Here is a 24061-nt window from a genome sequence, read left to right as displayed (position 1 = left end):
TTGAGGATGACACATTGCAAACGCCTCAAAACATCTGACAAAACGTGGAATTTGCTACCAGCCATATATACCCACATTCATTATCTTGCTCAGAAAGAAAGGAGAAAAAAAAGGCTATATACTTCATGCTTTTGAGAAATCAGTGATGTAACAAAATCTCTCTCTCCCCCTACAGCCGTGTTTTCCTGTGGGAATTCTGTTCTCCTGCTCACGTTATCCACCCAAGTCTGCAGAGACTGCCTGTCCCCTTTTCCTGGGACAGCAGCTCAACGTGCATGCCTGAGGCTGAGGATATGACCTGGGGGATTGTAAGGTGCCAGGATATTATCTGGGGGATTGTAAGGTGCCTCTGCAGAGATCCATCACCTGCCAAAATGCATTTAAGCACTTCATTCAAACAAGAAGAAGCAAGAGAGATTATCTTCCCTTCCAAACAGCCTTTAAATGGAGAAGTGTCCATCAGGGCTGGCAGACAGAAACAAACTGCAAATGATGCTGCCACCTCTGCAGCTGGGAAGTTCAATGTAAGACCAGCTAGCCTAACTCCTCACCTCCTTCAGAAGGCTTAGAAAAAGACAGATAGTACTTCTTTTCTACACTAGCCTTTTTATTAGAGCTAATAATACATTTGGTGAAAAAATTGCAGTGTCATATGGACTTCTAAACAAGCTCTCAGTCACAGTTGCCAAATAAGCTGGTTTGTCTAACCCAAGTGCTTCTACCACCCACCTTGCCTTGTAGATGCTCTTAAGCCATCACAGATGCAGCAGCATCATTTAGAAAAAGGCAGAAAAATAAGTGAGGATGACACCTCCTTCAAACAAAGGCTGCTCAAGACACATCTCACCTCCTGACATTGTACCTGCCTTTCAGCTCACCCTTGAGGTCAGCAGGGGACATAGTCTTGGACAGAAACACCAGGATGGATGAACTTCCAGGATAATACCCACACAACCACCAGACATTCCTGTAGCCCTTGCCTGTCCCCAACTACTGGATCACCTACCCCAGGCAGAAGTCACTCTCACAGGCAGCACAGGCTATAAGATACAAGTAATGGGAAACAATGCAGGCAAAAACCCCCAACACAGGGATTGATCAATTCCTCTTCTCTCCTCCCCTACCCTCTATTTCCTACCCTGGAAACCTCGTCTGGAAAAGGAGGGTCAGTGTAGAGTATGTATTTACCATCAATAAGTCTGTACAAGTAGCTTTGTTCCACCCAAAATGTTTCCATAATCAGAAGTAAAAATGGACTCCAGGCAAAATTTCAGTAATAATAACAGATGCAAAAGAACAATTTTATCAGTGGAGCTGAGCAAAGCTGACCATCTAAGCCAGAGAATTACTCTGAAGGACTGCTTCTTTCACAAAACATTAAATTGATTGTTCTTCTAGGGGAAGAATTAAAAATAAGAGACGAAAGAGACAATGCAGTATCAGTAAACCAGGAGGAGAGAATCAACCACACAAGGGATCACAAAAATCACTGCATTTGCAGGATAAAGTGACAGAGAGATCAGGACAAGGAAAGATGTGGTTTGTTGTTTTTTTCATAGACTTTTCTTCTCCCCTTTTTTCCTCTAAGTTCTTCTAGCTGCAGGAAGTCTCTCTCCTCTCTACATCACGAAAGCACCCACACATTTTACACTGACAGATGGTACTTCACTGTGTAATATCAAAGGGAGCTTCACAAGCCAAATTAATCCAAGAGGGAGCATGCCTCCTCCCTCTTTACTCTCCCCTCATCCTCTCCTTTTTAAAATGTCTCATGATCAAGAGCCAAAACATTTCTTCTCCCTGCCAGAATTTATGAACTCAACATATCTCAGGAAAGACTGTAAAAGCAGAACCTTTTTAAGACTGCAGATTGCATCAGCAATTAGAAATTAGCAATTTCTCTTGAAATTCATGAAGCGTCTTCCTTTCTGCTCCAGCTTGTGTCAAACTAGATGTAACACATCTGTCAATACTATCTTTTTGTACATCTTTATGAATTATTTTCAATAGAAGCATAAATGTGAAGATCTTTTTCCTCCATCCCTCCAAAATTCAATATCCTTTGGTCCTGTCACAGGACTCTCTCTCATAGACCAGCTCTCTGCACCCCAAACTGCAGCATTACAACTCAAGGTACAAACAGGCTGGTACCACTAGCAAAAACATCACCTCCAAATTTTAAAGAGACACTGCAGTTACCAAAATCCTGGTAAGCCAATGGCTAAGAGTGAACAGTACTCTTCCTCCCCAGGCAGCTTAAGAGCTCATCAAGCCTGTCTACATTTCCATTATAATCAACAGAGAATTTATCTTTTAATGAACTTGCCCCTCTGGCCGCACGAATTGCTCTCCAGACACCACTTACTGAGCAGATCACCTTTCATCATAATGGAAATTTGGCAAGTAATGGTGATACACAGCCAGGTTCCAGACATGACACCATGAGCTAAATTCCAATCTAAGTGTCATTACACTTCTCAGATCCCTGGAAAAATGGACATTTAGGAAAAAAACCCACAGGCCTTTACCCCAAAATACAAATCAAGTTAAGAGTAGAAGTGGGCAAAGCAGCCTCCTGACTTGCAGGATTGCACCACAGTCCAGTGCTTCTCTGTGGTGAACACTTAGCTCAAGCACAGACATTTGCAGGGATTAGTTGCATCTTCACAGGCAGGTAGGCAGGAATCCAGCTCCTATTTATGCTCCCAGCCTCCTTTGGAAACATAGCTCAAACTGTGAGGTGCAAAGAAATTTCTGAGTGATAGCCTATACTCCATGTACATGTTCATGCTGGTTCTGCCTGTTCCATGAATAGAAAGATTTTCCACACATTATGCTCCCAGCTCACCCAGGAAAAACAATATTACAGTAACTGTCCCATTTTGCAACAGTTGAACTGTAAGATTTTCTAGATCAGTGGCTACAAAAATCTTGTTTGCAGAAGCCCAATAGCTTGTTACATTAAAAATAGTGTTAATAGCTTTTCAGACTATCAAGACATCAAAAAGCAATTACAACATACAACCCTTATCTCTATTTCCTCCCAGTGAGGGTCTGGAAACAGCATTTCCTATTTGGTACCCTGGAACCCCAGTCTTTGTCTATATCCATCAGGTCAAGTGCAAAAGTAACCTGGCAACATTTTCACACATAGCTGTGTAAAAAATCAGTTTCTCGTTTGTTCTCTTGCCTACCCTTTTTCTTTATGCTTTCTGTTTACAGTGTTTGTCAGCTACCAAGCAGCTACAGGGCTCAGGTTTGGTTCCAAGTTTCAGATTCATTCAGTAAAGCCTGCTCTCTCAGCCTAAGAACAGCAAATAAAAACACTTGACTCTGGCCTGACATTTCTGTCAGAAGAGAAACAAATGAATCAGTAGCCCACTTCTAACATTTAGCTCAGAGGTGCTCTTCTGCACTTGAGTCCTTGCTGTAAAAGGCCTGGAGCAAGATTATTCTCTGCCCACTACAACTGTCATCTATAAATGCATGCAAAAAAAAAAGCTAGAAAATCCAAATAACCAGAGTGCAAAAGTTTTCTCCAAGAACAATTTTATATGTGCCAGTAGAAGATGTCTATTTCTTAATAGACATTCTCAGCCTTCACCCACAGAAACAGTTTTTTCCATGAGTGATTTCTAATGTAATTCATAGTTAATGATCTGAGTTGTCAGCAACACTGTGGCAGTCAAGGAGAACTTTTGTTCTAAAAGATTTCATTCTCTAACCTCTTTTCACCCATAGCTTGGTAGGCAATGCCAATGTTTCCTCCTCCCCGAGATCCCAATCATTCTGTTTGCCTCACTGAACACTGAGCACTTCATTAATTGCATGCACTGAAGCCAAGGGAAGCTTTCACCCCACTCTTAGAGAAGACACAAAACTCAGTCAAGCACTCCAAACAAACTAATGCTGGGTGTGCTCAGTCAGGACTTCCAAGAGCATTTTCACCCTTCTTGGCTCTGGCCTCAGCCTTAAGACCTCCACCACAGCCAGTGAAAATCACAAGACAAACTTCCACGGAACTCTCCCAAAACCTGCTGCACCATGCAAAGGTGCAGATGGGTGCTTTCTGGGAACTGAGCTTGCCCAGACTATTTTAAGCACTGGGAATTGTTGCTTTCCAAGTTTTCCATTCATGGAGCCCTCAGCTGCTCTACACAGTCCACTCAGTGCCCAGGAGATTTTACAGCTGCAGTGAGTACACCTAAGCACCCCATTTACTGTTCAGCTCTAACAACTCAGAGGCATTATGGCTTGAACCAGCCCCCCAACAAGCAGCTGTCCTAAAATCACTGACAGCACCTATCAACACCACCAGCAGGACTCCACCAAACACTGCCAGCTGCTGCTCTGAATCACTGGGTTTGCTCATCTCAGGTGCACACCTCTCACACGCTGTCAGGGAACGATCAAGGGTTGTAGATGGACACAAGGATGCCTTTGAAATATCCAAGGAAAAGAAGAATTCATTTGTACTCTCAAGTTGCCATTGTTTCTTTTGTCACCCACCCCAACACAAGATTTTGCTCTGCCAGCTAGAGAGAGGTAGGTGGCAGATGTGATTGCTGTCACTGTCCACCAAAACTCAGCAGTTTAGCAGTCAGGAGCTCTAAGCAACTCCTTAGACACTTCTGGTTTTCTCATCTATCAATTCTGAGAATCAAAAATTATCTATTTCTGGACTTTGTTCGCATGGAGCAGGGATTACAGCCAGGAAAAATGACAGCTGGCACACACACACTGCAAAGGTGGGGCTCCCCTCATAAACACAGAGGTCACCACATCTGCAAACACCAAATTATAACAGGGACAGTAACACAAACAGTACCCTGGAGTTCATTTTCTCATTAATATATACCAGGTTTTCTATCTCTCCCCCTACACACAGGCAACATCCTTTCTCTTCCCTGTTTCTTCATCAGGCAGCTGGATTTTAAAATTCACTCTGAAATAGAGGCTTTTTTATGACTGAGACGCTTCTGCAACAGAACAGAGCAACTGTTGCACTGAGGGCTGCAAGACAATATGAGCATTGTATGGCATGATAGCATGTTTGGAATAGCAAGTTCAGCTTTACTGGCATATTAAGTATATGTAGAACAAAGGTTTTTAACTTGGATTTTTGGTTCTTTTATGTAAAAAAAAAAAAAGGCAGAAAGGTTTCTTTTAACAGCGAGAAGACAAATGACAGGAAAATTCTTCCTGACATCTGCTAGAAAGAATACTGTCTTTCTTTGTTAGTGCATCTCTTCTGTAGGTTTAAGAAGACTTTACAAAGGAGGTAGGACCTTGTCTAAATTCCAAAGTTAATTCAGGATAAAGCAGCATGCAAGCTTAAAATGCAACACACGATTTTGAGTAATTCCACATTCAAACACACATTTCTGAAGCAAAGTGACTTGTTCAATGTAGTCCATACAAAGAACAGGTTATACTAAAACTGGAACATGTCCCTGTTTTGCCAGGGTAAACACTCCCATAACACACATTCAGGAACAGGCATCCCCATGCAATTATTCTGGCACAACTTCAAATGCAGACATGCCTTAAGACATTGTTTATCCCTGTAAAATAGATGGTAATAGCTTTTTTTTTTATTTTCTGTAGAGAGCTACTCCACTACTCCAGCACCACCAGGCAGAGAACTAGAATTGTCCCAGAAGCAGCCAAGGCCCAGACCACTCAGGCTTAGGCTTCACCATTTCCATGGCTTCATTTCCTACCTCTCATGTATCTGGACCAAAAGGAAAATCTGGTCTTTCAGAAACTGGGCCTCATACACCACAGGGGAACACAAAGTATGGAAAAGGCAGGTGCTGGGGCAAGTTGGTGTTACCCTCTGAGTAGCGTGGTTGAGCATCTCCTGCCAGGCAGAGTCAAACTGGCGCTTGTCATCCTCCAGCAGCCTCTGCTCTGCAAGGGAAATGGTCTCTTTGGCAGCACGCAGCACTTCCGTGGCCCTCTGGAAGTCCTGAGTCGCCCTCTGAGCCTCCAGCTGAGCCTAAAGGGGCAAAAAAAAAGTCTGGGATTAGAGACAAAGGAACCCTCACAGTCACATTTAGAAGATCTGTGACACAAATCCCAAGACTTTTATGAAGAGCCACACCGGCGTCACTGTTTCCCAAACTTTTATTTGAAATGACAGATTTCTCACTGCAGTAAGTCCTGCCAAAGCAGCAGTTCCCACCCGAAGAGGTCATTTGCCAAGAAGTTCAATTTGTAGCTGATGGCCTACAAATAAGCACCTGGCTGAGAGATAATACCAAATGATGCAGGTTTAATCACTGATGAGCAAACCAAAAGAAAGTGAAATAGCAAACTAGTGGCATGGCAAGAATACACTGAGAACGGCACTCCCTGAGTTTAGTCAGGGTGGATTTTTATCTGATACGCCATTAATCATGCTGAGGAAATATTTTGGAATTATTAGCATGCTATAAAGAATAAACAAGTTCTCTGAGATGGTGATTGCTTAATTCTTTGGGTGTTTTTTTACTTTGCTATCTCTGGTACACAACTGGTACAGTAAGTCCCCAGCACACAGACACAAGAATAACCAAGGGAATTTAAAAAAAAAATCTTTACCTGATTTTTCTACATTAGGTATTTCACAGATTTTTATTTAAATGAATATTTTTGAGCTGTTTTGCTCAGAAATGCAACCCTTCCAATGTAAGCTTCACACACAATCAACTGAACATTCAGCACTGTGAAGAGAGTTTTCATTTACACTTCAATGATTTTTCAAAAATAAACTGGAATTACGCAGTACATACCTATGAAAAATGTCTTTGACCAGACATGGCTGACAGAACAAAATAATGAATAAAACGTTAGGTATCATGATATACACAGAAGGAGTCTGACAATCAAACATGAGAAAGGACTTTATCTTCCTCAGTGTAGTATTCTGTATGTCAAAGTCTTATGAATAAAGGAGGAGGTTTTAGCTTGAAGAAATGGTGGTCATTTGGGAAGTGGCTAAAAATTCCTGATATAAAATAAGTTGAACAACAGTGTATTTCTTCAGCAAACAGCTGGCTACACCCTCTCAATACCAGTTGCAAATACCTCCACACTTGAGACACCACAGTTATTTGTAAAGGTAATGGAAAAAGCCCTCCCTCCCTGCCCCATGGCAGAGGAGATGACTCCTAATTTAAACACAAGTCTCAAAAGGAAATAAAGTGCACTACTAAGTTTCCCTCTCCATGTCCTGAAATAGCAGCAAGCTCTTCTTACTTCCTTTCCTCTCTCACATGGAAGTACTTCACCCCAAGGTAACCATGCAAAAATAGGAATTATGTGTCAGAGGTCCTTCACTTACTAGCTGGAGAGGGAAATCAAAATCATCACAATCAGAGCAGTAATTTCCTTCCAACCAAGGTCCCTGATGCATTTCCTTCTGAAGTGGCTGGTGATGTTTTCCACAGAGAAGTTCATCTAACCATGCCCTTTGTTGTTTTCCAGCCAGTTTACACCATATCACCTTGCCTACAGCATCTGTGAAGAGCCAGGGCACTAAAAGTGTTAATTTCCATGCAGAACTGCACATTCCAAGGCAGCACAGATCCTTTGGGCCAAGGTTAGTGCATGCACAGCATCCTGGTTATCTCTTTATCTCTTCTCCTTTCTGAAAAAAACCCCATGTTACACCTCCCCATCACCCCAGTCATCAGCTGCCTGCTTCAAATATATTAATACATTTTATAAATTCAGAATAAGCCTGACTATAGAATATTTTTATTTAGCCACTAACTTACCTAAAACATGATACCCAGCAAGCATAAAAATTCACCAATACAAAAAAGCCATCTGAGGATATTTAAACAAGGCTCAACCTGGGCTTCCAACAAAGAATACATCAAAAAGCCTGAATACAGCCAAAAGTCTGAATTTAGTCCCCAAAATACCTACTATATTTTCTAAAATCTCACAACTTTTTTTTTCCATCCAGTAAATTTGACCTATGCTAGTAAAGAAATCAAATACAAATAAAGGAAAGTTTCCATAGAAGTAGTTTGAGATGGTTTAAGACAGGAAATAAAATGCAAGGCTCCAGTGAGAGCCTGCACCAAGTACTGCAGAACAATGCTGAGGATGCCTGGAGGAAGAGCAAGACCAATTTTCATGGAAGACTCTACGAGAGGGAGCCAGGCCCCAGCAGCTTCCAGCAATAAGGCTGTGAAGCTTCTGCTGCATGAGCAGGCCTGCCCATGTGAGAAATGAGTTACAAACACACAAAACCAGACTGGAGACCCATTCCAAGCACAGCCAGAACCTCCTCAGAGAGCAACTGCTTTGGAAACTCAGTACAGCCAGATCCCAGTGGCAATGCAAGCACAGAAGTGCAGTTTTCTCACCATAATGCATCAGCACTTGGAAGTTTCTGTTGGCACACATACCTGGGTCAGGGATCAAGACATCTGAGCCAGCAAAAAGCCTGCAGAGCATTAGGAGCTGAGATACTTAATCCTCATGGAAAACAACACTTAGTGGTAGCTTGCAGTACTAGCAGCCCTTCTGATGAAGGCCTTAATGGCCAATTGACTCTAAAAAAGGAAAACTGTCTTTATGATAAAAAACCCAGAAGCCAAATTTACAATTTAGTTAGATTTCTGCTTGCACCTGGACCTGTAGGACAGTGACAGCTGGAGCTGTTAACAGGCAAGCCCACAACTCTAGGCCCATAATCCATTCAGATTCATGCCCTCTATCTGTGTGGGTAAATGGAAAACTGAAACAAAATCACACCTAAACACTCCCTCCCAGCTGCATTTGTTGAACACTGCTCTGCACTGGCAATTTGGAAACACTGTTAGGCTAACATAGTTGGACTAACTATGGTTAGTTGGACTGTTGGACTAACATAGTTAGTCCAAATAGCAATTTAGCTCCAACAGTTATCTGAAGTCAGTCTACAGTCTTTACTTTAAGCAGCTTATTGAAAGTCTGAGAAAGAAAAAAAACCAAAACAAATGCTCAGGTAAAGAATGATACATTTGTCATTAGGAAAACATCAAAAGGTTTGTGGCTTTGCCAATGTGAAGAAGAATACTCCAACACTTTCTTTTGTCTTCTAGTACAGTTACCCAATAATTAGCCCTCATTTAAAACTGCCTCCAGCACATACAAGTTGTTCTGCACCATCACCAACAGGTTGCTCTCAGTCCTAAGCCTTCGGGTCATTCCATTTGATGGAAAAGAGAGTAGCCATGTTCTTCATGTGCTTTGAAAACCACAGAGAAACCAGCAGGAGCTCACCTCTCCATCCAGCCTCCTTGTGCTGCACATAACCTTCACCACTTTAGACAGTGGCTGTTTCTCTCAAGACTAAAATCCAAAATTCAAATGAACGGCTGAAAACTAGGTTGTCTTTCATCACAAACTCGTGTTTGAGTTGAGAGAGGCTTAGCCTTGGGGTAGAATGAGAGAAAATGTACTAGGGATGAGGACAAAAATTGCTGAGGGAGGTTGGAGGCAAGCAGGATGTCAACTTTCTGCCTGTCATCCATATCACTGGTGTTTGATGGAGTCTACCCAATACAGAAGTGAGGATTTCTTTCATTATAGTCAGAAGAGCCAGTCCACTGAAGCCTCTTTTTGAAAATGAGCAAGCCCTGACACCTTGGGAACTGGGGTACCCGTGCCCCAGCTCCCACTGCCAGGGTGACAGTGCTCCTTGTCGTTCATGATCAGTGCTTTCTGCCAGGAAACTCAACTGAGTGCCTTCACCACTGCAGACACTCCCTGCATGACTGGAAAATATAAAATGGGAGTCCTAAAGAAACACAATTAGTCAACCACAGAGAATGAAGCTGAGGAGAATCCCACTGTCACAGCACATCTGGCACACACTGTCCACACAGAGCATCAGCTCTTCCTGCCACTGTGTTTGTGCCTCCTCTGCAACTCAGTCTTCTACAAGCAAGCAGCTACAAACGCATCTCCCATGACAGTAAATCCCTTCCCTACAGCCAGCAGCACATGCAGAAATGCTGCTCTGTCCACTCAGCCCCCTCCTCATGGCCAAGAGCTCTCTTTACACCGCTCTCCACCCTGTGCTGTTCTGCACATGTGACCTCCCCTCACCAGCTCATCCATGTCCCTGATCTCCCTGGCTCTGACAGGCACAGCCCTGAACTTCCCAGGCAGCTCCCAAAGACCCAGAAGTGACATGCAGTAGCAGCACTCACAGAAGCAAATCCTGAACTGTGGTATAAAATGTGTCAGCTTAGAAAATAAATTATGTAAAATTAAAGGGGTACTGGCAGAATTCATAACTTCAAGCTATTAATATATTGCTGAAAGATGCTCAGTCCTGACAAATCCCTTTTGGGGGACAAAAGTTGCATCCCCATAGGCAGTCCTCTGCTTAGCCTACCCAGGGCCTTGCACAGAAGGGAACCAAGCACAACAGACAGATTTATGTTGTCAGCTAGAAATTAAAAAAACACTAGGCCATGGCAAGCTAACAGAAAACAAAACCAGGCACTTTTTAAATGTAGTCCTTCTGGAACTGCCAGCAACATACTGACATCTGCTTGTCCACTTTCAAAGCAGAAAACTGTGCACTCTTTAATTATGAAATACAATTTTCTGATTAGCCTACATTAGCTTCTATTGACCCAAACCCTCTTTGTAGTCAAGATCTTGCCCAGTTGCTAATAGATTTTTCTCCACCTTCCCATATATATCTTGAACCTATGACATATCTCATCTCGTATTTCATCTCATCTCTGATTTTTGTTTTTGTTTCTGCACAGTATCACTGACACTGAAACATGGTACAACACAGCTATAGCATTCCTCTGAGGTTAGCCAACATCTAATGTACCCCTGGTAGGCACTGCTCAGCCCCTGACACGTGAACACACCTGCACACAGCTCACAGCCCAGCCAGGCTTCTCCAAATAGATGTAGAGGGCTCATTTTGTGGAGAGAAGCCTATGCAGAATTTCTCCCCTTGGCCAGCCTCATCAGAGGACCAGACCTCAAGTATTGATATTAAATGAAAAGGACATCACAACACAACTAGAAATTTTCCCATTAGAAACATCAGTCAGCAAAGAGCAGATATTTTTGAAATTGGCTTCTTATTTATCCAAGTGAATCTGTCCCATCCTGCACTGCCAAGGCCTTGACATCCACTTTATTTCAGCATCTCTGACTTATTGCCAATGAAAGACACGAACAATTTCTGTTTATAAAATCACCATAAGCTGGAACATGAAGGGAACACACAGCTGCTGGTCAGAACAAGGCAGCAGCACCCCACGTGCTGGCCCAAGGCCTTTCCTCTAGAAAGCACTTGTTTGTTACTGTGAAACCAATGTTTCTCCCACCCATTAATCTTTAAAACAATAGTTTAATTGCCACCAGCAAGCATGTACTTGCTTACTAGCAAATAGATAATGATTAACTGTGTTCCAGTCCCACTCTCCAGAAGGAATCAAGTTTCAGATGTTTTCATTCTGGCCCCCTTTCCTTCTTGTATCAACATCCCACGTTAATTTGCTGTGCAAAGTACAACAGGGAACATGTTTTGAAACAGGAACTTTACTCCATCAATCGCCCACCAGAGCTGCTGTGGCACTGCCTGTCTTCAGGGATCCCTCTGAGTGCAGGGACTGCACCAGGGCACTCTGCACAAGCTTCTGGCAGGAATGGGGACAGCAGGATCACCACTCACTGACCACAGCATCCCCATCTCCCCCAGCCCTGCAGCAGATTCAGAGATTCAGAAGCCCCCGGGGTGAAGGCAGCTGAGTGCTCACAGCACAGCTCACAGTAACCAGCCACTGAGTGCTGCTACTTCAGCTTCAGTTTTCCTCAACCTGTTTTAATTCAGCTGGCAGGAAGGAACAAGAGCAGCAGCCCAGATGTCAGCACAAGGGCTCATCATGCTCAACATCCAAACAAATAACAACAACCTGGGCACTGGCACAGCTCCATCCACAGCAAATCTGCAAATGACACTAAGTCAGAGGAGGTGGCTGAAAAGGCAGAACTTCAGCCTAGATGGACTTTGGGAAACCTGGCTGGGCCAAGAGACACTTTACAAGGAGACCTGTGGACTCCTGCACTTGGGGTGGAACAATCCCATGGTCAGCCCTGTCAAAAGGACCTGCACATTACAACAGGTGTCAGGCTGAGAAAGCTGAGAAGGTGCAGTCTCACTGGGAGTAATGCAAACCATGTCCTAGGCTAAACTAAGAGAGCCATGGCTGCCAGTCCTGCAGACAGGTTACACAGACAGGTTTCAAATCCTCATCTCTGGCAGCCTTCAAGACTTGGCAAAACCATGGCTGATGCAATCCAGCAATGTGACAGTTCTGCTTTGAGCAGAAAGTTGGGATCTGATGACCTCCAAAGGTCCTGTACAACCCACTATTTCAATCAAATACCATATTATTTTTCCTAGTTTCTCAAAATCTGAAGAACATTTCTGCAAAAACTTTGCAGTGATGCTGAATGTTCTCCTAGATACTCAGATGCATTTATTTTCCTGAATAAACAGACTAGTGGTGCAACTCAGGGGGAGGGGGGTGTAAGGGTTCTGTTTGCTTTTTTTAAGGACCATGACCTTTCTTTCCCCTCTCTCAACAACCTAAAAACTCTGATCCAAACCAGAACTGAAAAGTAGTAAAAACACTCCAGAAACCCCTTCTAGCTATACTTTTCTAAACAACTTCTAAAATCCAAGGCCATGGGTGTGTCCTCATTTTGACGCATCTACAAGGACTGAGCTATATAATCATGATGACTGTTTACATCAAAAAATACAGTCTCTCAAGAGTCTGAAATCCTCTTTAGTTCTTTAAGCAGTTTATTATAAATTTTATATAATATAATTTTTATATAATTGAACATGAGTTAGAATTTGTTTTTTCAAAAGCAGATTGAAAGATTTTTAACTGGATGGAGAAGGCAGAGGGGAGGAAAAGGTGAAAACAAGCCTTGCTAGAGTTTTGTGAAACACAAACCATTTCCTCCCCTGCTGCATAACTAGTGAAATGCCTATGGAACACCAAAACCATGTGAAGCTTAGTCTCTGCTTTTGATTAGGTGTTTTATTCTTGTGCTGGGCTTTTTGGTCCCCCACATGCATCCACCCCTTCTCTTCTAACAGCCAAATTGTTGCAGAACTGACCTGACTCCTGGTTGTGTGTTACATTCCTATGTAGTCTATAAAAAGGCTCAGGAAATAAGAGCAGACCTACAAAGCATGCTTCCAGAGACATCTAGCTCTGTGCTAAAGTTAGATGGCATGTGCAACTCCTTTAAGATGGGGTCATGAGTGTGTTCAAAGAGCCAGAAGGTTCAGGGCACAACCAAGAGCTCATTCATTAGCTGCTTCCTTCACCAGCATGCAGACAGCTGGACTCCTCAAGGCAGAATCCCACCTCCCTTCTTTGGGAGCTGTGGAAGGAAATGAGAAAGAATATTTCTGAACACACAGTTCCCTTAAACACTGTTAAGGCCAGTACTGAACTGGTCTGAACAATCAGCTGCCAGCTCTTCTCTGTTCTCTGGCAGCTCCCATCTAGGTTGTAACCAGGATCTTGAGAAATGAGGGCAAGGATATTCTCTCTGAGCTGATCACTGCCACAGTGCAGTCAGTCATCTGAAACCTGCTGGTCTCCTTGCTGGTTTTAATCAATGTAGCTCCTTGCCTTACAGGAACAGGGAGGTGATGCTCACTTGGGTGCAGAGATTGCATGGCAGACACTACCCCAAGCCTTCTGCCCCTCCTTTGTTTTTCATGTGGTTGTTGAGAGATGCTGGTGTGTTTGGAGTTACTCACTCTAATTAACAAGTCTGTGGCACCAGAGCATGACACATGGTTCAGTCTAATACCATCCAGGCACAGCCTTCTTGGGCATTCACCGCCATCTGCTTGTTAGCTGTGCAGTTGTTTGTGGCTGAAATTATTAAGCTGTTGCTTTCTGGAAGAGGGGATGATAGAATATGTCCAGGTTTTTATTTCAAAGGTAAAACATCTTATTAAGAGAGAAAAACACTGAGGTAATCCTCCCTGCTCCATGCACCTGCATTCTGAGAGCTTAGGCAGTGAGTCAGCGAGTCTAGGGCTTACAGCTGGCTTCCAGGTTTACAGAGGCTCTACATGCTCATCTGCACCTGGCAGCAGCCTGCTTTGCTGGAATTAAATATAGAAGCAAGGAACAACTCCCATGAATACACCCTGGAAGAGAGACACCGCCTGCATTAGTGGCTTTTTTTAATGATCCAAGATAATCAACATTCAGCACACACAGATGCAACAGGCATGTTCAGGAGAAACACTGGTTCCTTGTCTCATGCAATCACCACCAAAGCAGCCAATGTTCTTAAGTAGAAGTTTCCAGGCTGCTGGCAAGGGATTGGCAGCCTGGTTCTGAAAGCACATCTTGTGCATTCATACTGGCATAAGCACAGACAAGGCATGTGGGTAGGAGTTTCACCTGGCTGATGGGCTGTTCTGGACATGTTCTCCCAGTTCCCAGAAAGCCCCACACCCACAGCCTGTCCTCAATACCAGGAACACACTCTGGAAGAAAGTTCTAGGCTGACCTTGTCCGCCTTTGCACGCTCACAGATACTTTTTAGACTGTCATCCTCCTAAGGGACATGTTGGAGATAACTATTGACCCTTCAACATTTTTCCTAGTCAAATTACACAACTCCACAGCACAGGTGAATAACACCTGCTACACTTAACCAAAAATGTTGCAGGCGGTGTCCTGGACTAATGAAGGGCTCAGTCCATTCCTCGAAGGAAATAGTCTAGGCAGCAGCAGGAATAGGGACTATGTCAATTATACTTCACAGCAATAAAATCCTCCTTTGAGAACAAGCCATTAGCTTCACCAAATTAAAAGAACCTACCAAGACAAACCAAACAACAACAACAAAACAGAAACCAAACAACCAGACACAGCTAAAAGAGGTGGACATTTCTCCCACATCCTGGCAGCGAAATTTCTTGTTGAATAGTACAACTTTTTGTTTGCTGCAATTGAGATGTATTTCTTATAGAAACTCAGTCAATGCAGAGCCATTCCCACATGCTAATTACCTAATACAGAAATTAGAGTCTTCAGATATTTTTTTCCAGCAAGAACAGACAAAAGCTGCAAAGTTCATACTGTTTTACTAGAAGTCATACCAAAACACATCCAGAAGGCAATAACCATCATCCATATCACATCTGTTTTGGCAGCAGACGTCAGCATGAGCATTTATCACTCCAAAATAAACTCCCACCTATTTAGACCACTGTACACAAGAAATACTTGGTTGGCTGAAAAAATTCCCTGAAGTTGCAAGACTTGTGCTGCCTTCAGCAGACATCCCTGAGCAATTATCACACAAAACAGGTAGACAGGATATCACCCTGACCTCAAGCCACCCAGGCTCAAATGCCAACTACTATTTTTAACAGATGATCCTGTCTGTGGTTTACAATCTCTTGAAATAGACTTTACTAGAGGCCAGACAAAAAAAAAAAATCGGGGGAGAAAATGGTGACAGACAACAAAGCAAAGCAACCTTTCCTTTAAATTGTTTTGTTTCGGTTTTTTTTCTTCCTGTAGATCAGTGTTCTGGCAATAGCTGTGCAAGTGTTACCGTCACACAAAGGAATGCACAACCTAATCCCTCAGGTTTTTCCAAATTGGAGAGGATGCAAAATGATGTCCCTCAAATCTTCACACAACAGCAGAGGAAAAAAGGGATTCTGTTCTATTTTCACATTCCAGCACCCTTTGAGAGCTGCTTATACCTTCCTGACAGTTCCAGCATCTGTTATTGTATCTGTGGCTAAACATAATAGCCAGACGACCACCTGTATCACTTCTTTCTGCCTAAATCAGCTGTCATCTGCAAAAAAACCACAAATTTTTCTGCACCAGCCTTCTCCTTGTTACTCCAAAGAACTGAGGGTATTTCCACACCAACTTAACCCAGTATTCCATTACTTCAGACCTACTTGCACAATACTTTAACTATTTCACAACAGAAAAAAAAACATTCTTGAAGGTAGGAAAAATAATTAGGTCATTTGATTCCCAAGAATTAATGGAGGGGAGGTTGAACAGCTATCTTGCTTTGAGCTACTGCCATCCGCTATGGCTGAGAATTGATGGAGGCTTTGTAGGGTTGGAGAAAGTGGGAGAGACACCAAAAGAGTATTTTTTTTTCATCTCTCCTAGATAAATCCTTCAAAACAGATTAAATAGCATTTTCTTCTGCAAATAAAAGCGGAAGAGGGAAGAACCTCTAATTTACAGAGCACAGTCAACAAATTTACATGATGGAGCCCTTCAAGGCACATCAGCAAATAGACATAAGAAAACAGTTTTTGTATCAATAGCTTATACAACCATCCCTCAACAGGATAGTGCTCACACAAACCAGAAATGCAGGGTGAGTTAACTTTCAGAGAGGGAAATGCACACACACAGAACTTACTGACATAGGTATTTCAACAAGCAAGTGGTTAAAATTAGTTCCCACTATCCAAATGTGCCAGGAACATTGTACTTGCAGATACTGTTACAGATGCCACCTCTTCTGCAGGAAATAATAGCAACAGAGCACTAAATTTGAATCAGGTAAGGATTTTTTTCCGTTCATCTGAGAAGCAGCAGTTGTCAGTGCTCCCAAACATTGGACAGACTAAGAGGGTAAAAACTTGCCAGCCACACTGACCTACTGTCCCATTAGTAAGGTTGATGGGAAGACAAACACATTAAGGAGCTTTCCTTCAAAGATCAGATCTTTGGCATAGCTGACCAGGCAACATCTGTCATCTTCTGAACAGTGAAAGGACACTCAGTTTGACATACTCCAATATCACACTCTTCAACCAGGTGACAGAGCCAGAACACAAAAGCCAGATTAAGTCAGGCTTTAAGTAAATAAATGATGTTAATAAATCAACCAGGCAAAACCTAGCTTGTTGACCCAGGTAAGTGACTGAGTTCCCTGCTTCCTAGGCTTTGTTGCTACTTTGGCCTGAAGGAAAATGCAACAGAATCATGATTCAAGATTTAAAATACAGTTTTCAAGTTCTAAGCATTCAGGAGGAACAAACAGCACACCAAGCACAAGCTCTGTGCAGCAGCAGTGATGGCAGGGTAGTGACTCCCCACGCGCTGCTCACGGGGTTTCAGATCCCAACTGTGCAAACACGACAGGAGACACTCCATCAAACTCTGAGCACGGCAAAACATTTGCCTGACTGAATCCAAAGTACATCCTGCCTTAGAAAAAGCTTACAAAATTCAGTGGATTCTCTGGTGAAAGTCCAGGAAGTGACTCCTCACCCTCAATAATAAAGTTACAGATTCCCTTGCTTGGCTTATGCCCTCTTCAGCCATGCTTTGTGTGGGAAGGGAGATTATTACAGTGAGAATGCCCTTTGGGATCACAGCAGTGGGAACTCCACATTGCACCACAGGACTGACGTCACATCGACATGGTTTCCCCAAGATTTAATGATGTGTTTTGTAATAAAAAAACCAAAAACATTGGTGGGAAGAAGGGGTTCAGACCTAGAGCAGGCCCATAGGGAGCAGAAAGGTAAAAAGGACACACGAAACTTCACAGGCAAACAGGTACAATACACAGCCTCAATGCTTCATCCTTTCAGGCACTTCTTGCACAGCTCACCTGCATTTTCTTCCCTTACCATTTCTTCACAGCACTGAGCTTCCTGACTGCTCACGCAGCAAGTTCCATGTCTCTTTTCCCTTCAGAGTACATCAGTCATCTGTTCCCAGGCAAGGCTTGTGCCTGCCTGCCTCCCTCTCGTGCCTGCCACAGCACCAGCCGAGGCCATCACATCAGCATCCATCCCACAGACAGGTTCCTCAACCAAAAAGCCCCAGTTCAGGAAGGGAGCTGCTCCCCTGCCTCTTCAACTACTAATCTAAAAATCACAGCCACTTCCACATGGCTGATTTACAGACCCAGGGAGTGAGCTGCTTCTCACACCATGCACCCCACCTTCCCAATGCAGGCATCATTCCCTCCCATCTCCCAGTGCCAAGAGGCTCCTCGAGAGCCACCAGGGCAGCTGCAGTATAGCATCCTCAGTTCAAAGGGCAAACAGCACAGGCAGGGCACAAACAACACAACCTACACTGCCAGCCTAGACTGCTCATTGCAAAAGGCCAGAGCAGCAACATCCATCCAAAATACAAATAACACAAAATGCAAAAAAAAATTTCCTAGTGATCAGACAAGGGGAGCAGTTTTAAATTAAAAAGGAAAAGATTTACATTACACTTAGGAAGAGATTATTTACTCAGAGAGTACTGAGGCACTGTAACAGGTTGCCCAGAACAGTTGTGAATGACCCATCCCTGGAAGTGCTCAAGGACAGGATGGCTTGGGCATTGAGCAACCCAGTCTAGGGGGTGGCATCTATGCCCATGACAGGTGGGCTGGAACTTGTTGATATCTAAGGTCCCTTCTAACCCAAACCATTTCATGATTGTATGATTACTTAAAAACAATAACAGCACCGAACTATAGCCACAGAAAGCATTCAAGTGCTCTGGGCATTTGTTTTTTTTCCTTAAACAGTTGGGAGAATTTGCAGAAGGTTTGTCAAAGTTTATTTTCAAGTCTCTCTATTCCTTCCTTTCAAAATGTGAATCCACATTTTGGGTAGTTATTTGGTTTATGAACAGTTAACCAGAAACACTCCTTCAGCCAGGAAAGGTCAGCTCGTTGCTTTGCTGTAACTGTGCCAATAATTTTGCTTTTTACTAGCTCCATGGCAAGTCTCCAAACAGGAATGCAACAGTCTGTCACAGTTCTGCTGACATTTAATTTTTGCTTCTCAAGTTCCTTCTCCCTCCACCTTTTTTTTTTTTTTTTTTTTGCCAAGATAAGCTTACCAGATTAGACAAATCAGTCTTAACTCCTTGCTGTCCTAAACATGAGCATCGGGACTTCAGCTCCTAAAAGTAGGATGGAGAAGGAGATTCCTTATGACATGGGAAGTCAATATACTGATGGATAACACATTTAGTGTCTAGGAACCAGAGGGAAAGACTTGGTTATCTACCACTGGTGGACCCAGGAGCTGTCATCCACATTCAGTGCTGCCCTCCTTCTCCCAGCAGAGCCAGCTGGTGCTGTGATCCCATTAGCTCTCACTCACTGAGGGAATTTGGATACAAAACTTGGGTGCTGCGGGAATTGAAGTGGCAAGACCACAGTTTCCAGTTCCTAATTAATCTTTAAGGATGCTCGGCAGTTTTGAACTTCCAAGTTACATGAATTTAAAAAGCTTTTGTTTCCTGAGCTAAGGAAGTCACCATCTGCAACTTTCCACACTTGCCACACTACTTTCAGACATCTCAAGCTGAACACTTAGCAGCTGAGATGCAATGGCCACCTCAGAAAGTTTTGTTCATTTACTGGCTTGATCTCTACAAAGAAGGGTACCAGTCTCATCTGCTGAGGAAGACTCTTCCAGCTAGGTAGGTGAGCTGTTATCTGCTTACACCCCTCCCACCTTCACCACCAAGTGGCTCAGTTCCTCCTCCATTCCTGTTCTGCAAGATTACAGCAGCTACTTTTCATCCTGATTCACTTTGAATAAAAAATTCATTGAATCACATCAAAACTCACATTTGAGAGAGGAAATAATTTCCCAGTGATAACTGGGCTCCCCTAAGTTTTGTGAAGACAAGCAGAATGGAGGTGCAGGATCTAAATATCCAAAAGCTCACCTCGAATACTTCTTTATTGTTTCTGCTGATTTCTTCACACAGATGTGGCAATTCAGTTACAAAATACTACATGAGTAAAAGATTATTAGTGAGGTGAGAGAAAGGAGCTCTACAACATAAAAAGTTACAGTGAACAGGATGGGACAGCTGTCCCTACTTGTCCATCAACTGCACTTCTCTTGAGTATGCCTGGACATCAATGGAGAAGAACCACTGTGAATATTCATTCCAGTGGGTTTTTCCAAGCCTTTTCAGATACAAGAGTGCTGCTTAAGTATGCCAACAACATGAAAAAAAAATAATTATTTGTAAAACTTAGAAGACTGACCCAAGAGAAAGCAAAACACGTATATCCTGCAACATACTGCTGTATGAACACATGGTACAGGTGGGTCCTTTACTGAGACACACACAGGTATGACCCAGCATAGATCCTTCACCTATTTTTGCCTGAAGCAAGTTTTCTGATACTTTTTTGTAAAAGCTAAATGAGGCAGGGGGGCAGAGGGGTGAAGGGAATATCACAAAGCAAAACCATGTCTCTGCCAAATAGGCTCAGTACTAAAGCTGAGCAAAGCATCCTCACTCCCAATCTGAGCCAATAAAATGTAACCCCTCACCCTGCCACAAAACCAAACCAAACCAGCCCACCACCAAATAAAAACCAACCAACAAAAAAGAACCGAAAACAAACCAAAACAATGTTGAAGCTCAATTAAAAACAATACTCCCAGGGCTTTTAGTCAGGTTAGGGTCATGAAAAACACATGGATTGTTTTATTTGTGGGGGTGGGAATACACTTTTATCAGATTATTTTTCCAGCAGAAGCAAAACAGAAAGGCACGCTTCCTGTTCAATTTGTCTATGGGTTCACAAGTGATGATGTATGGACAGCAGTGTTTAAATGGCACCTCTAACCCAGTGACCCCAAAGTGCTTTTACTTCCCTTAATGAACTCAGCTTCACAGCAGCTTGACAGCTTCATTTTACATGGGAACTGAGAGAGAGAGATGAAGTCATCCATCTGTGCCATGCAGCAGCACAAAATCAGCTCCTGCCAGCCCAGTGATTTATGCATTAGACCACGCTTGCTTTTGCACAGCATCCTGTCACCAGGGAGGTAGCACCCTTCCCAGCGCTGTCACTTGCTCAGACACTACTGTGAACACCATTGCATAGGCACTTTCCAGCCCCAGCCCTGCAAAACGTTAAGTCAACAGTGGCTTAAGACACTCCTTACCTCAGAGGCTCAGGACTTCTCTTAACATTATTAATGTTTCCTGGCAGCTTCACCCTTCTCCCCCATTACCTTTGGGTAGAAAAGTCTCATTCTTTGACTAGACAACTAAGGGAAGCAGCTAGTTTTTTGGGAAAAAAACCCCAAAAAAAAAAACAGAAAAGAAAAAAGAATAAACCACCATCTAAACCAAACAAACATGGGAAGTTTGGTTTCCTGAACATTTAGAACCTGGGCCATCTTCTGGATTACAGGAATTTCATATTGCTGCAACGTGGGCATTGCTTGTGTACATGCACAATCCTCTACATGCCAAGGTTCTTCCACTGAACATGGGCATTACTGCTTAAGTTAAGGAACAACATGAAATGACAATATGCCAAACAAAAAATGTTCTCACAGCACAAGTACCTCAAAATTTAATTAAACAACAAATTGGAATCAAATTTCTCCAAAACAGTAAGGTATTGTCTGCAATCAAAAGGCCCACTGCTGCACCAAATGAGGAATCACAACAGTTTTGTCTTGGCAGAAGTTACATGAAATTTCCTTGAACAAGAATATGAGCTAGATCTCACTTGAGTCTCAGCAAAAACCAAATTTTACTGCTTTGGTACCAACAGACAGCATCCTGACTCCCTGTGCCACCATTTCAGATGGCAAAGTACTCAGATTGTAACACCAAGGGACCAATGTTCTGGAAGCAAAGTTTCACCCTGAGACAGGCCAAGCCGTGGCTCTCTTGGCAAACACTCCACAAACAAGATCCTACAGGACCTTTGCATAGGAGAGTTAATTTGTTTTGAATTCCCTATCTTCTGCCAACACAGGATTGCACAAGATGGGGATAAGGGTGAGTAGACAAAAGGGCTCAAGATCCTAAATCTTCTCCAGTGTTATACTTCAGTTGGTGACCTGGTTTTTGGTCACCCCACATCACTGCCCTCATAACTTTTTTAATGGGTTTTATCTTGATAGATAAAGCATGCATTTCCAAAAGAGATTCGTGCTGGTGTCATGTAAAAAAAAACTCCTCAATATGACTTACTACAGCTTGCATTAGGTAACTTACCCTGCAGCTGACATCTTAAACTCAAGTAACTCTGGACAACTCCTGCATTTCTGCCAAACTAAGAGTCATTAATTATGCAATTCTGTGTTTCCAAAAGGCTTAAAATTTACAAGGTCATAGTTTTACTTCCCTTTAGTGAGAACAACAAACAGGAATTTACACTTCCCTTTCTCTTACCAGTAGAGTCACTCATTTTTCCCTTATTGTTTAATTAAAGCTCTTTCAGCCCTCAAGAACCTTGTTCCTGTATTTCTGGAGGCAGCCTAATGGCTCTAAAATAAGTGTAAAGAAAGGAGGAGGAAGACAATTCTTCACAGGCTAGATGTTATTATTAATTTAAATTAATAATAATAATAACAAGCTCTTCCCATTATTTCTTTACAGTTTTGCAAATCAAAGTAAAAAGAGAAATGCAAACTGGCACCTAACCATGTTAATACTCTGGTACATTCCTTCAGTTTCATATTTCCTTACCTATTCACACCTTCTCCATGCTCTATCACAGTGGATTTGCTCCCAGTTATGTGGAACTTTTCTAGATTAAATTAAAACTAGAAAAACTCTTTAGGCAGATGCTTTACTGATGATTGGCACCAATCTTTCCAATCTCCCAGCTTTCAAATAGATCCATTGTTCAAAGCTTGCATTCCTCTTGGCCCTCACATTTTTCATTTTAAGATGTTATTAGACAAAGGGCAAAAGGGAAACCAGAGACCATCTTCTATCCCTGTCTGCTGAGCAGATACAAAGTGGGAACTCTGTTCCATGACCAGATCCATTAAACAAAATGAAAAAAAGGGAAATTAGTGGTTAGAAGGGCACCTCCTGCTTTAAAATAAAATGCTATCAAGGAATTAAAACACGAATGTGAACAAATGTGAAGTAAATAAACGGATCTGGGATAAATAGCATTTAAATCTAGCTAGTGACAGAATGGATTGGGGAAAAAAAATACTGTTCCCTCTAGCAAGCCTACTGCTGGAGCAGTGATTCTACTAATTTAAGGACCTTCAGGAGCTTGGGTTTCTTAGTGGTCTTGCAAAGTACCTTTGAACCAGAATAACTGAATGGATTTCAGGGGTAGCAGAGACATAACAATACAAAATTCCATTTCCAGAACATAAACTGCTGCCAGCTTCAGGACAGAGGGCAAAGTTCGCTGCTCTGAGTTTGTGATGTTACAAACCTCAAAGTCAATTGATCTTTTGATGGTTTTTTTTTTGTACTGCAAAGTGTGTGCTTGTACCATTAACTCTTCCAAGTGTAACTCTTGAAGTCCTATGCATGCTGTGCCTTACCCAGCTATTTATAGTAACAGAAGTATAAGATCATGCTCAAGGCAGGGTCACAGGGATTGTTTTTCCAAACTGCACATACTAGTTTACACAATCACTAACTTCTGTAGCTCACCACTGGTTTATCTCTAGCACACCCCATAGCCCTGAAGAGCAGGGTTCCAGAGCACTTCTAGATGAGAGGCAGATCTTCAAAGCACAACAAGCAGGGCAGAGTTTACCTCTTTGCCACACTGCTTCTAGTCTGCAGGATTAAGCCTAATACCCCCTACACCTCATCCCCATCACCTGAGACAATGCCTCCAGAACAATGCTATGCAATTTAAAGCATCAACACAGTCACATATTACCTTGCATGCCACATCCCATCAACCCAGTTCCTGCTCCACCAGCTTTCAAGGGAATGAAGCTTCCTCATTCCTCCCTTTCCAGTGTGCTGTTCTGAGGACACATTCTCTTCCCTCCCCTTCTCTTACCCTGAGAGTTTACTCTGCCTCCTGGCACACACCGACTCCTCTCATCCCTCTACCTACTTTTATGAACAAAATCCTTCTGCAGTTTTCATGGATTTCACAGATGCCACCCCATCTCTCATTCTCCCCTTGAACACAGTCACATCCCAGCTACCCAGCCACAGATGTCACCCCACACATCCTTCCAGCCAAGCACAGAAGTAGCAGCTCTAGGCAGCTCTTCCTGACTCTT

The 24061-nt window shown here is 42.8% G+C and overlaps 1 protein-coding gene across 1 annotated transcript in view; it reads right to left on the bottom strand.

The window, feature by feature from the left end:
• Positions 1-24061, bottom strand: part of SH3BP5 (SH3 domain binding protein 5) — a 51403-nt gene that overhangs the window by 13965 nt on the left and 13377 nt on the right. The window contains exon 4 of the mRNA XM_071429495.1: positions 5837-6001. Within this exon, the coding sequence (XP_071285596.1) occupies positions 5837-6001 (165 nt within the window). The remainder of the gene's footprint in view (positions 1-5836; positions 6002-24061) is intronic.

Source organism: Agelaius tricolor, unplaced genomic scaffold (assembly GCF_023055355.1).
Source record: "Agelaius tricolor isolate 1412-34295 unplaced genomic scaffold, bAgeTri1.0.p SCAF_6, whole genome shotgun sequence".
NCBI lineage: Eukaryota > Metazoa > Chordata > Aves > Passeriformes > Icteridae > Agelaius > Agelaius tricolor.
This window is presented reverse-complemented; position numbering and strand designations above follow the sequence as displayed.